The sequence below is a fragment of the Lynx rufus genome, unplaced genomic scaffold, assembly GCF_022079265.1.
Source record: "Lynx rufus isolate CCGP_SWC_20201006 ecotype Redwood Valley unplaced genomic scaffold, mLynRuf1.p SCAF_18, whole genome shotgun sequence".
Lineage (NCBI taxonomy): Eukaryota > Metazoa > Chordata > Mammalia > Carnivora > Felidae > Lynx > Lynx rufus.
Window position 1 is genome coordinate 29,406,188 of NW_025814832.1, and position 12,830 is coordinate 29,419,017.

At 62.0% G+C, this 12,830-nt stretch overlaps 2 protein-coding genes across 2 annotated transcripts in view; one reads left to right on the plus strand and one right to left on the minus strand.

The window, feature by feature from the left end:
* RECQL5 (RecQ like helicase 5) overlaps positions 1–5,986 on the plus strand; it is a 35,573-nt gene extending 29,587 nt beyond the window's left edge. Inside the window, exons 9-20 of the mRNA XM_047081390.1 lie at positions 1,123–1,341; positions 1,595–1,694; positions 1,831–1,867; positions 1,990–2,048; positions 2,129–2,202; positions 2,826–2,919; positions 3,205–3,339; positions 3,658–4,193; positions 4,345–4,435; positions 4,661–4,885; positions 5,109–5,178; positions 5,271–5,986. Coding sequence (XP_046937346.1) covers positions 1,123–1,341; positions 1,595–1,694; positions 1,831–1,867; positions 1,990–2,048; positions 2,129–2,202; positions 2,826–2,919; positions 3,205–3,339; positions 3,658–4,193; positions 4,345–4,435; positions 4,661–4,885; positions 5,109–5,178; positions 5,271–5,371 — 1,741 coding nt within the window. The 3' untranslated portion in view covers positions 5,372–5,986. The remainder of the gene's footprint in view (positions 1–1,122; positions 1,342–1,594; positions 1,695–1,830; positions 1,868–1,989; positions 2,049–2,128; positions 2,203–2,825; positions 2,920–3,204; positions 3,340–3,657; positions 4,194–4,344; positions 4,436–4,660; positions 4,886–5,108; positions 5,179–5,270) is intronic.
* A 410-nt stretch (positions 5,987–6,396) lies between these two features.
* Positions 6,397–12,830, minus strand: part of MYO15B (myosin XVB) — a 32,108-nt gene continuing 25,674 nt past the window's right edge. Inside the window, exons 46-63 of the mRNA XM_047080430.1 lie at positions 12,610–12,751; positions 12,306–12,417; positions 12,026–12,192; positions 11,477–11,628; positions 11,239–11,299; positions 11,080–11,152; positions 10,589–10,665; positions 9,275–9,348; positions 9,067–9,182; positions 8,880–8,974; positions 8,688–8,765; positions 8,480–8,576; positions 7,921–8,063; positions 7,608–7,723; positions 7,140–7,273; positions 6,831–6,964; positions 6,576–6,716; positions 6,397–6,456 (exon numbers count right to left, since the gene is read on the minus strand). Of these exons, the coding sequence (XP_046936386.1) occupies positions 6,397–6,456; positions 6,576–6,716; positions 6,831–6,964; positions 7,140–7,273; positions 7,608–7,723; positions 7,921–8,063; positions 8,480–8,576; positions 8,688–8,765; positions 8,880–8,974; positions 9,067–9,182; positions 9,275–9,348; positions 10,589–10,665; positions 11,080–11,152; positions 11,239–11,299; positions 11,477–11,628; positions 12,026–12,192; positions 12,306–12,417; positions 12,610–12,751 (1,972 nt within the window). The remainder of the gene's footprint in view (positions 6,457–6,575; positions 6,717–6,830; positions 6,965–7,139; positions 7,274–7,607; positions 7,724–7,920; positions 8,064–8,479; positions 8,577–8,687; positions 8,766–8,879; positions 8,975–9,066; positions 9,183–9,274; positions 9,349–10,588; positions 10,666–11,079; positions 11,153–11,238; positions 11,300–11,476; positions 11,629–12,025; positions 12,193–12,305; positions 12,418–12,609; positions 12,752–12,830) is intronic.

Consider the following 12,830-nt stretch of genomic DNA (forward strand, 5'->3'; position numbering starts at 1 on the left):
AGGGTCTCAGCTCCTCAAAGTGTTTCTTGCGGTGCTCACATCGAGAGGCATTCTGGCCGGAGGGTGACACCACCTATTCTTGTCCTCGGGACATGGCGCCTGGACAGCCCTGCCTCTGCTGCCCAATCTCTCGTGCTCTCCCACCTCCTGCTACATTCCTGTGGCAAGACTGGCCCTTTGCAAGGGCCATGATTAGATCTGCACCCTACCCCCCACCCTGGGGGCCTCTGCACCTGTCTCAAGGACCAACTGTGCCCCCCTCCTGGGAGTCAGAGACAGCTGGAGTCTGGTACCCCAGCAGCGGGGCCGTGGCAGTGGAGTTGAGGCGCCGGGCGATGTGACGAGACTCCTGCCAAGGCTGGTCTCCCATTGCCCTCAGCAGCGACCAGCATACGCTGGCAGCTCTCAGTGCTGCCGGTTCCAGCTCTTGGGCGGTCCCCCGGCCCAAGACTGCGTACGCACGCACAGTCTTCTTGGGGACAAGGAAGAGGCCGTCAAGAGATGGCAGAGCCGAGTGCTGAGGCTGGGGTAGGGCTACCTCGTGCTGGTCCCTCCCTCCCCCACCTCCGGGCAAGGGTGAAGGTGCTAAAAAGAACCCTTGTTGTGTGTGCCAGGCACCACGCCCCACGCCCCGGCCATGGACGCCCCACGCCCCGGCGCTCTTGCGCGTCTCACAGCCAAGGACGTGCAGGCTTTGGGAAGTCAAATGCTTTCCCTAAGGAGGCAGCCTCAGCAGCAGAGTCAGCATCTGTACCCAGAGCTGGAGCTATTCCCGGGGCACCCCACTGCCAGAGGGCAGAGGACAGAGCACAGAGCGGGAGGCCGGGACCGAGGGGAGGAAGCCATAGAGAAGCAGGACGGAGTGGGGGTCCCACCCTGTCTTCTCCGGATTCCCCCATATGTCATACGACCTTGGGACCACTTCACCTCATTGTCCTCATCCGTAAAATGGGCAACTAAATGGTGCCTTGCTTGTCAGGCTCGCACAAGAGGAGGCGTACGAGATGCTGAGTGTGGTGCCCAGCACGTAGCGCTCCTCAGACAGAGTTTAGGGAGCGGGCGAGTGAACGCTGGCCTGTCTGGGTCCCTCACCCCTTGCCTCTGTTGTGCTGCCTCTGTCAGGTGCCGCCATGCTGCCATCGCCAAGTACTTTGGGGATGCGCCTCCTGCCTGCACCAAGGGCTGTGACCACTGCCGGAACCCTGTGGCCCTGCGGAAGCAGCTGGAAGCCTTGGAGCACAGAAGCAGCTGGAGCAAGACTTGCATCGGGCCTTCCCAGGGGAATGGCTTTGACCCTGAGCTGTATGAGGGAGGCCGCCGGGGCTATGGGGGCTTCAGCAGGTGAGGGGCCGTGGAGTCAGGGGCCCCCAACCCACTGCAGATAGGCTGGCATTCTCCTCCTCGTGCCAAGGCCAGACCAGAGGCGCCCCAATGTCGTAGTTCACCCCTTGCCCCTGGGGGCCGTGGTGGAGCCAGGAGCTTGATGCTGCTGCTGGAGGCCAGGCTCTCGGAGACAACCAGTGCCCCGCTAGAGAGGCATGACAGGAGGGCAGAGCCCAGGCCCAGGGCTGCTCACGCCTAGTCTGTCCCCTAGGTATGACGAAGGGTCTGGAGGCAGTGGGGACGAGGGCAGAGACGAGGCCCACAAGCGGGAATGGAATCTCTTCTACCAAAGACAGATGAGCCTACGCAAGGTGAAGGGGATGGGGGCCTGATGGGGTCTCCAGTGGCCCCCCGTTCACACTCTTTCGGCCCCTACCCTGGTGCTGGATGGGGGGCCATCCTGCAGCCAAGCAAGATGCCTCATAGGCCCTTCATGTCACCTTCCAGGGCAAAGACCCCAAGATAGAAGACTTCGTACCTCCAGGTCAGTACCGAAGTGTCCTCAGGGACTTTGGGGCTGTTCCCAGGGTGTAGATGCCTCACGGTGGGCTGGGGACTCCACAAAGCAGAAAGTAGAGTGCAGTGACCCACCCCTCTTCCCCACAGATGAGGACTGTCCCCTGAAAGAGGCTTCCAGCAAGAAGATCCCCAGGCTCACTGTGAAGGTAAGAGGTGGGCAACTCTGTCCCCCAGACTCCTCCCCCAATCTTAAGGCTTGAGTGACAAAATTCCTTCCCCTGTGTAGGCCCGTGAGCACTGCCTGGGGCTTCTGGAAGAGGCTCTGAGCAGTAATCGCCAGGTCACAGGGACCGCCGATGGGTGAGTGTCTCAGGTCACGGAGGCCTAGGAGGCTTCTCCGAGCCCTTGTTCCTTTGCAGACCACAAGAGCCCCCATCCCTCCTGGCTTACTTGGGTACCCCCTCCCCGGATCGTGACGCATCCTGCTCCCAGTGGCAGCAGGTCTCACCGCCCCACCAGGGGGCAGGCTTAGCTAGGACTAAGGGGCTGCTAGCGCCTGCTGAAGGGCAGTAAGCCACAGGGTGCCCAGAGTCCGGGTTGGAATCCCTGTGCCCAAGGCCAGTCCCACCAGGCCGTGAAGCCATCTCCAGGGTCCCCAGATGGAATCCAGCAGGAGCTCAACAGAGAGAGGGCTCAGGCCCCCCTGACGCCTTATGCTTATTCTTTTTTTTTTTTTTTTAATTTTTTTTTTTTTTCAACGTTTATTTATTTTTGGGACAGAGAGAGACAGAGCATGAACGGGCGAGGGGCAGAGAGAGAGGGAGACACAGAATTGGAAACAGGCTCCAGGCTCTGAGCCATCAGCCCAGAGCCTGACGCGGGGCTCGAACTCACGGACCGCGAGATCGTGACCTGGCTGAAGTCGGACGCTTAACCGACTGCGCCACCCAGGCGCCCCGCCTTATGCTTATTCTTACCCTCAGACCCGATCTCCAGCCCAGGGCTGTGGAGCTGGAATATGAGATGTTCCGAAATGCCAAGGTGGCCAACCTGTACAAGGCCAGCGTGCTAAAGAAGGTGGGCCCAGGCAGGGTATGCTTATGGGCTAGGGTGGGAGAGGCGGCCCCTCTACCTTCCCAGGCTGTCTGCCTGCCCCCTGCAAGGCAGCCACCTACACAGGGGAGCCTGACCTCCCGTCTTTGCCAGCTGAAGATGTTTCTAGCCAACCCCTTGAGGACTAGAACTTGTCCAGTGTCCAGTGACCTTCAGCCACAGGCCCCAGAATCCCACCTGTGGAAAGCCTGGGTTGGGGCTTTCAGGAGCTAATGGGTGCCACGGCATCCCAACCTGTCCATGACTCAGGTGGCCGAGATCCACAGAGCCTCCAAGGAGGGGCAGCTCTATGACGTGGGAGGCGACACCAGAAGTCACAATGCCCAGGCCCAGCCCCCAGAGCCCACCGAGTATGACATCCGGCCGGCCTCCCAAGTGTACTCGGTGAGTGGTGTCCTGGCATCCACCCCAAACCTGGGTCTGGGAAAGGCATCACTTCCCCTTGTCCTCAGCCACAGTATGGCCACTGGCCCTCTCTGGGCGCCGTAGCCCCGGCCCTAGGCACCCTGGGGCAGGCCCTCCAGCCTCCCTGCCCTCCCAGCTGTACCTCTGCAGCCCCCACAGATCTTCTCTCATCAGCCTGACCCCCTAGCAGTGTCCTGCCTGGTTTCTCCCTCCTCCGCTCCCAAGAGCCATTCCAGACCAGCCCGTAAGTGTCCTCGAGGACCTGGTGGTCAGAACCCTCTCTCCTCTTCTTCACAGCTGAAACCCAAGCGAGTGGGAGCTGGTTTTCCCAAAGGCTCCTGCCCATTCCAGACAGCCACTGAGCTGATGGAGAAGACGTGGGCCGAGAAGCAAGCCCCCCAGCCTGTGCTGGGAGGTGAGCGGGAGCTCCCCAGCCAGCCCCGCGGCCTCCAGAGTGAGGACTGCAGTGAGTGCCTCCCGAGGCCCAGAGGAGAGGCCCCTGGAAGCAGTGCTCATTGTGGGGGGTCCTCCCCTGAGAGGAAGGCAACAACTCCCTCTAAGGGCGGTCCCCTTGCCAAGGCCCGGGCCAGCAAGAAGCAACAGCTCCTAGCCGCAGCAGCCCTCAAAGATTCTCAGAACATCGCCCGCTTCTGCCAAAGGGCCAAGAGCCCATCTCCCCTCACCTCAGCACCAGGGACAGGAGGTGCCAGCCTTTCCCGTGAGGGAATGCGGGGACCCCCAGCAGTCCCAGAGAAGTGTGCAGGGGAGGATGGAGTCCTGGGGTGTTTGGCTGCATCCCCCCAGACCAAGGAGTGCACCAGTGAGAGGTCAAGGTAAGGGCTCTGATAGTTCTGAAATTCTTTGGAATCTCTTTTGCTAACTGGATCTCTGAAGCCCTGGCCAGGGTGTGCTCTGCTGGGCCAGCTGAGCTGAGGGTGCAGCTGGTGCCTGGAGCCCTTGACGCCTGCTCTCCTCCCTGGCCAGGTCCTGCCCACCCAGAAACCAGGGGTCCCCTGAAGGCCAGCCCACCCCCACAAAGGAGACACACACGGGCAAGCGGCCCAGAACCCAGCAGGTACTGACAGGGATGAGGCCACAGGGGAGGAGGCCTATAGACCAGGCTGGTGTCTGCTCTGTTCTCCCGATTAGGGATTTGGGGAACATTCCCTCTTTTTACATCCCAGAGTTAGATGGGCTGGGCTGGAGGGAGCCAGCGGATGCTGAGGCCCAGTCTTCCAGAAGGAGGGGAGGGGCCGTGACAGGGAGCCCGAGAGTGATGCTCCATTTGGGTCCTGCACAGGAGAGCCCAGAGAACCAGGCTCAGAAGAGGCCTTGCCTCTCAGCCAACGCCTCCATCTTAGCTGAAGCTGAGGACAGCATCTCGGCCAGCGATCAGAACACCTTGAACCCTACAGCCCAAGGCTCCTGTCCTCTCCCAGTCCCTGGCATCTCCCTCAAAGAGGCTGCAAATGTTGTGGTCAAATGCTTGACCCCTTTCTACAAGGAGGGCAAGTTTGCATCCAAGGTAGGGTAGGTGGGTGGATTCTGCCCTCTCCTGGGCCTGGGATACCTGGGCGCAGGACAGGTCCTACCTGTAGCCAGGACAAAGCGGGGCGGAAGCAGGCTAGGTCCTAAGGCCGGCTGCCTGCTTCCCCGGGTCCGCCTTGCCCTTGGGTCATGGCTATGGGCCACTGGTGGGGGCAGGGCAGGGGTCTGCACCCTTTGCTCCTGTCACCCTCCGCCTCCAGGAATTGTTTAAAGCCTTCGCCCGCCACCTCTCACACTCGCTGACTCAGAAGACTCCTCCCGGAAAGAGCGGTGAGTGCCTGCATCACCAGGCCAGGGAGCATTTGCGGGGCTCGGTGGTGGGGAGGGGACTGGCTCTCATGTTCCCCTTCTCAAATCTGTAGTAAAGGAAGAGGCCCAGCATTTCATCAAGCAGTTTTTCCATGGCCGGGCCCGGTGCGAGAGTGAAGCTGATTGGCACGGCCTGTGTGACCCACAGAGATGACCGGCTGCTGCCCACTAGGGCCAGAGTGCTCCTCCGGCCTCAACCGGGGGCCAACCTGGGCCTCGCTCAGGATTGGGAAGGTGGAAAGCCCGCAGCCATCAGGAGCATCCTCTTTGCTCAGGGTCCCTCCCCCCTCCAACCATGCTTGCTTTGGAGATGGCCCCAGATGCCTCCTAAATCAAGGTCGGAGGCCAGAGGCCAGCCACCTTTCTGCTTGCAAAATCTGAGGTCTTCTTCCTCCTAGCCTCCCTTCTTCTCTTGGCTGGGTTTTCTGAGCCAGATCCCCAGGTTAGGAGGTAGTGGGGCGGTGTCGCTGCTGCCAGGGGAACAGGAGGAAGGCGTGGTCCCTCCACCTCTTGTTCTTAACAAGTTGTAAGCCAGGGTGAAGCCCACCCGTCTGAGGCGTTGGCCCCTTCAGGTCCTGGGCCACTCCCCCCTTCCCTTGCGAGGCCAGCTTCCAGGCTGGCCCTGGGTGCAGAGCTCAGGAGAAGGGCAGCCTCCGCGCCCTGTGCTCTGCTCAGTTCCTGGTCAGGAAGGCCGGGCCGGACTGAGACGTACCTGAGAAATAAAAGTCCTGTTGGTTTTGACACCCCTCCCCCGCCAAACACAAACACAGCCTTTTTCTCTTGGGAGTTTTATTTCCTCAGCATTTGCTTCTCCCAGGCCTGGGATCGTTCTGGTGTTGAGCCAGGGCCTGGCACCATACGGGCATCTCCCCCAGGGTAGGCAGCATCAGCTGCCCAAGCGAGTTCCTGCAGCCCCCACTCCGGGAACCCCCAGGGGGGAGTCTTGCTACTCTCTTTCCCAGTTGATGTCACCGTAGTAGCTCCTGCCTCATGGCCTCCACGTGGGCCAGGAGCTCCGTGCTGTGGGAGGTTCCAGAACAGCCAGGGGTGGGGGAGTGGAGTCCAAACCAAAATGGCCTGATGGCACCCAAGGGAGACCCTCCCAGTCAGACTTGGATGTGGGAGGGGCCCCTTCCTCGTCTCCTCCCCTCTCCCCCTCTTCTTGGGTGAGGCCAGCCGTTAGTTGGAAGCGGTGCCGCTGTCCTTCAGGAAGGCGATGGTGTGCTTCAGCTCCTGGGCCTGCCGGGGCACAGGCACATGAGGACAGGGCTCCCCGCTCTGCACCCCCACCCCACGCCAGGCCTGGGTCACGTGTGTGCTGCCTTCCCAGGATGTCATCGGAGGCCCTGGCCGCTCACCTTCACCAGCTCAAACCAGATGGTCTGGGGGTTGTCGGCAGAGCCGTAGTTGAGTTCCAGGCCAGGGGGCCCATCGCTCTCCAGGGGGCTCAGCAGGTGGAGTCTCTGCAGGTCCTTCAGGGCGACGGAGCAGTACAGTTTCTGGGGGCAGTAGAGACAGCAGAGCTTGGACCCTCTCAGGGGAGGGGTCACCGTGGATGGTGGGAGAGTGGCGCAAGGTGCTCAGGCCAGCATCGGGGCGGGAGCCTGGCCCACCTGGGAGCTGGGGTCCATGAGGATGAGGTGCCGGCGGTTGAGTCCCAGGAGGCTGGGTCCGGGCAGGGCCAGCTGACTGACCCGCAACACCACATAGACGGTATAGCCAAAGAGGGGCAGCTGGCTCACAGCCTCTGGGAAGGGAGGGGCCGGGAGAGGAGTTCTGGTCGCTGTGGCCCTGGGACCTGCCCGACGGCCTCCAGGTTGGATGAGCGAGGCAGGGCAGGTAGAGAAGCTGCCCTGCACCTTCACCCCTTCCCTTCACGGTCTCCTGCTCCGGCCCTCGCGACGCCCAGGCCCCAGACCCACCAATGAAGCTGATCTGTGCTTCTCGGGAGCTGCATGCTCGCATCCACTTCAACTCCTGTTCCATCAGGTTCTTTATGGTTGACGTGCTCGCTAACCGTTGCAGCGGCTTTGGCAAGTAAGCCAACAGGTCTTGCCTGCGACACAGACTGGTCAGTCGAGGCTGGGTATACAGCAGGTGCTAAATAAACGAGCAAGGCTACTACAGGCAGGTGAGGCTGGGAATCCGGTCTTACGAATGACGTCTGGGCCCTGCCCTTGAGGAGCTTGGGATGGGGAAGTCAGGTGTACACAGCCTCCACTACTCCAGGCCCATCACACTGAGGCCAGGAAGGTGCAAGTTGAGCGGCCTTGACCTTGGAGGATTGGGTGGGGGGCCGAAGGAGAGGACCTTGGGTGCACGCTGAGGTGGGCCTCGGCACCGGCAGGGACGGGGGGTGACGGGAGGTGCGGGGCCACCCTCACACTCACTCTGACAGCCGGTCCTCTTGGGTCTGGCTGCGGTGCTGCAGGGCGGCCAGCCTGGCCAGTTGGGCGTTTGCCTGGGGACTGACCAACAGCTTCCCCTGGAGATAGTCCCGCAGCACCTGAGGAGGGACGGCAGTGAGGGGAGGGGACAGCTGTGCCTCAAAGCCCCCACTCGGTGGTGGCTCCTGGGGCTCGAGCTCGGTCCTGTCACCATCTCTTCTTCGGGGGAGGGAGGCTTGGAGGTCCCTCACCCCGGCAGGGGCTCGCTTGCAAGTTGCTGCCCGGGGCTGGGTGGGGGCCAGGGGTGGCAGCTGACCTGCTTGTAGTGGGTGGTGATGTAGGTGGGGTGATCGAAGTGCAGCTGGGTCTCCCAGCTGAGCCGCCGGCTGTGTAGGCTCACGTCCTGATCCAACACGCTGTTGAGGTACTCGTGGGGCCACAGGGGCCTCACCAGCTCGCCTGAGTGGGGAACCCAGGTCCACAGCTTGCCCTGCTGTCCAGGGTCAACCCTGCCCGCAGGCCTGCCAGCCCCAGCGTGGGGACCTGCCTCACTCACGGGCACACAGCTGGCAGGTAAGCCACCTCCTGGAATCCAGCCTGCCCCCCCCCCCACCCCGATTTCTCCCCAGGCAAGGGGCTCACCTTCCTTTTTTTAAATTTTTTTTTTTAACGTTTATTTATTTTTGGGACAGAGAGAGACAGAGCATGAACGGGGGAGGGTCAGAGAGAGGGAGACACAGAATCGGAAACAGGCTCCAGGCTCCGAGCTGTCAGCATAGAGCCCGACGCGGGGCTCGAACTCCCAGACCGTGAGATCGTGACCTGAGCCGAAGTCGGCCGCTCAACCGACTGAGCCACCCAGGCGCCCCGCTCACCTTCCTTTTTGATGAGGAAGAGGGCAAATTCCTGCATTTCCTGGGGGTCAGTGATGCCCATCTGCCGGCACAGCTCCTCCAGCACTTCTGCTGCCACCTGGGCACAGAGACAGGGCCATGGGGGGGCAGGGGACTTGGGGGGGGCGGTCCCGATGCCACAGCTTTCCCATCTCCTCCAGCCCTTCTTCCTCAGCAGCCCCATGCTCACCGTGAAAGTCTGGATACTGGTTTTGTAATCCAGACCCCCTGGCAAGTGAATGAGAAGCGGGCGGACTGCTTGCCCTTTCTGCCAAGACAGATTGCAGGGTCAGTCTTCCAGTGGCCAGAGGCCCCAACTTCGTATGCCCCACCAGGGAGTCCCAAGATGCCCAGCCACCTGTACCCCCCTCCCCCCCAGTACCAGGAAAGCCTGAATTTCACCCGGAGAGGGCAGCCGCCGGCGCCCCCCATATTTGACTGTGTGCTGGAGGTGCTCCTGGCTTTTCTGGGCCAGCTCTGCAGAGGGGAAGCAGGCTGGGGTCACAGGCATCTCCAAACCCCTCGCCAAGCTGTTGAGACCCCAGGCTGGAAGTCCCTCCCATAGGCACCTTGGCTTGGGCCTGAGTCCTGCAGAAACTTGGTCACATAGGGCATCAGCGTGGTTGACGGGGGGAAGAAGCCTGCGAGGAGGCTGAGGAAGCTCCAGCCACGAGCACAGTGTTCCCTGCAGGGCAGAGAGCCTGGGCTTCAGGCTGGCCAGATCCCGGCCTCAGCACCGGGCTGTCCTCCCTGCTCCCCCTGGCTCAGCATACTCACTGCTGAGGGTGTCCTGTGACCTGTTTGATGACTTGGCAGTAAATCTCATCCCTGAGGTTCTCCTCCCGACACAGCTGTGGGGGCAGGGTGGCATGGGGTCTAAAGTCAGGGAGAAATCCTGCTAACGGCCACGGGCAGGCGGCCAGCTCTTGGTCTTTGTCACAGCTTGTGTCCGAGTGGTCACTTTCTAAATCACTGTTTTCGTCTGCTTATGGGCTATGCTCGGCCCTGTCTTCTCTGCTGGCTCCCCTTATCCTTGACCTCTAGGGAACACCGTGCCCTCGGGCCTCTGTCTACGCGTCCTGATGATCTCAGCTGCTCCCACCTGCTGTCTGCTGGTGCCTGCCTCCAGCCTAAACTTCTCCCTTGAACCCAGGCCCCCTGCTTGGAAGAGTGGACCCCAGATTTCACATGCCCAAAACATTCCCGCACCAGCCCAGATCTGCTCCTCCCTCGGGCCTTCGTATTGAAGATGGTCACTGCTCTGCCCAGGGCCTCGGTGACACCCTTGGCCCCTCTCTGTCACACCCCACATATAATTCATAGCAAACCCTGTTGCTCTGAGCATTTTCCCCTCTGCTGCTACCTGTGGGCTCAGCCAGCAGCACCGCCCTCACCTGGTGATCGTGGCCATAACCTCCTCTGGCCCTTACACCCCCCTGGGAGGGGTGGCAAACAGCCAGAGCCATCTCAAAGTGTAAGCCAGTCCCTCTGCAACCTCCTCGAGTGCCCCTCCTCTTGAGAAATCAGAGTGCCAGTAATAGCCTACGATGGCCTGCCATGACCTGGACCTGCCACCCCTCCCAGGCCTTATCCTCCACCCTGACCTGGCTCGCTGGGCTCCAGCCATGCTGGCCTTGCTGGTGCTAGAGACTCGCCCTGATCAGGACCGTCACCCCTGCCCCTCTCTCCGCCTGCATGTGTTGCCCGGATGCACACGTGCCTCTCTCCCCGGCTTCCCTCAGACCGCTGCTCCGGTGTCACCTTGTCACCAAACCTCTGCATTGTAGCAGCCCCTTCCCTGCTGTGTCATTCCCCACAGCACTTTGAACTCTTGGATACATTGTGTCATGGTTTTGCGACTGTCCTCTTTCACCAGATTGTAAGCTCTGCGAGGACCTGGCCTGCTTGGTTCACGGCCATGCCCCCAGCATGTAATGGGGACTCAGTAAATTTTGGATCATTTGAAAGACTAGTGGCCAAGGGAAAGGGGAACTCACTCAGGCCCGGGCATGAAGACCGGAACAGACCCTTGGGCACATGGTACCCGCCCCCCACCCCCAACCAGCTTTCGGCACACAAGCTTTTGCTTACCCTCAGCAGCTCGTAAAGGAGCTCCGACTCATTCTTCCCCCGGGGCTTGGGCTGGTCCTGCATGAACTGCATCAGAACTGCAGGCAGGAGGAGAAGCTGGTGAGCTGGGTGGGGGGCCTGGCCCTGGCTCCTGTCACCAGACAGGGCTTTCCCCATCGTCTCCTGCCTTGCTCTCGAAAATGCACGGCAGCCAGGCAGAGCAGAGCAATCTCCACATCAGCGATGAGGAGACAGGGCTCTGAGAGAGAGGGGTGCCGTGGGCACCTGTGGCTGCATACGGCCCAGAGCCAGCTGGACACAGTGCGGCCTGTCTGTCCAGACCACACACGACCCACCACTCCTTGGGTGTGTGTAGAAGGAGGTGAGGGCGCTGAGGTACAGTAACCACCAGTGAGCTTCCCTGAGTTGACAAACTCGAGGAGGGAAGGAGACCTGGCACCTGGGTCCAAGGCACCACGGATATGGGGACACAGGATGCTGTGGCCACTCACCCTGGAAGCTTTCCACAGCCTGCCTGTTGGCATCCTCATCACTGAGGCTGATGAGCGATTCTTGTACGGGAGCCTGCGGCCAAAGAGACTGGGTTGGGGGTCTGTGGGGGCCAGAGGGCAGATCCGCTGGCCCGACTCCTCCCCACCTATCCCCCTCACCTTGGTGTATTGCACCAGGCTGGCCATGGCCTTCTTAGCATCTCCATGTGTCTGGTCCAGCCTGAGGGGGCAGAGAGGAAGACAGCCCTGCTTGCTTGCCCCCGCCCCCCCCCCCCCCCCCCATCGCAGGCTGTGTAGGGAGAGTGCTAAAAGCACGGGCCTGGTGGCTCCGAGCAGGAAGGCCTACTTCAGGGAGACTGAGGATGGGCAAGCAGAAGGGTGGGCCCGGGGCACTCACAAGGTCTGAGGCTTCCGGAAGTGGTTCAGGGCAAATTCCTGCATGGTGTAGTTGTGGGATTCCGTGGACAGAGAGAGGTAGGCCGCAGAGTGGGTCGAGCTGGTGGCCTCGGAGTTGTCACTGTGTGTCCGGCTCCGGGGGTGGGCATGGCGCTGGGAACACAGGGCGTCTCATGCCACCCGAGTGCCCACGGGCCTGTCCAGAGGCCATGCCCAGCCCCCACCCAGCCCAACCCAGGGAGAGCAGCTGGAGGGAGCACACCACCAGAAGGGTCAAGAGGTGTTTACTGAGCATCTTCTAGGGGACCACGCCAACGCTGCGAGGGAACACAAAGGCCATACGGCCCAGGCCCTGCCCGCAAGGAGCTCACAGCCTTGCTGAGGAGACCAGGCAAGAAATTGGGAGAGGGCAGAGGGGCAGCATCAGACCGAGCACCACCTGCCAGGCGGCAGGTGGACCTGGCCACTCAGGGGCAATCAAGCCCTTTGCTTCCTCGACTCCTAGTCAGGCCTCGCCTTCCCCCCGCCGCCTCCCCCCAATCTTCCTCACCTCCGTGGCCCTCTCCCACCGAGCCAGCCCCGGCTCTCCGTGCTGCAGCTGACTCATGCGCCGGCCACTCCTCTCCGGCGAAAAGGAAAAGTCTGGAGCAGCAGCTGGCTGAACCATGTTGGCGGGAAAGAGTCCAGAACGGCCCCCGGTGGAGCCGAACTGCCAGCCTGGAAGGCACCCAAGGATGGTGGCTCACCCGCCTGGCCCCTCTGCCCCCTCAGAGGCTCTGCCAGGGGCTGCCCTCCCTGAGCCAGCCACCCTGCTTGCCCCCCAAGGATACCGGGCTCCAGAGCGGCCACTGGCAGCAGCTTGATGAGGTCCCCACGGTGGAAGCTGAGGAGGCTGTGGTCATCGGTGATGCAGCTTCGCAGGGCGACGACATGGCCAGAGTCCTGCAGGCAAGAGGGCGGGCAGGTAAGGGAGCCAGGCTGCCTGTGGCCCTGGTCCTGCCCGCCTCGCCTGCTCCCCCTGTTGGCCTCGCCCGCCACCCGGCGCTCCAGAGTTCCGAGGACCCCTGGTGGCTTGAGGGAGCTCCGCTGACCAGCCCCTGCCCCCACCCAGCCCGCTGCCCAGCTTGCGCTTGCCTTCTTGAGCTCACTCAGGAACAGCTCGATCGTGGCCTTGATGGCACCTGCCCGGGCCGTGTGCAACACCAGCTGCTCAGCCTTTAGTGACAGCTCCAGAGTGGAGCTGCCCAGGCACTCCACGCCCAGCACCTCGGCAAAGCTGTGCACGGGTGGAGGCATGAGCCGGGAGCCCTCTCACCCCGGGGGCCATCCACAGCGCCGCCCCCGGCCCAGGTTCA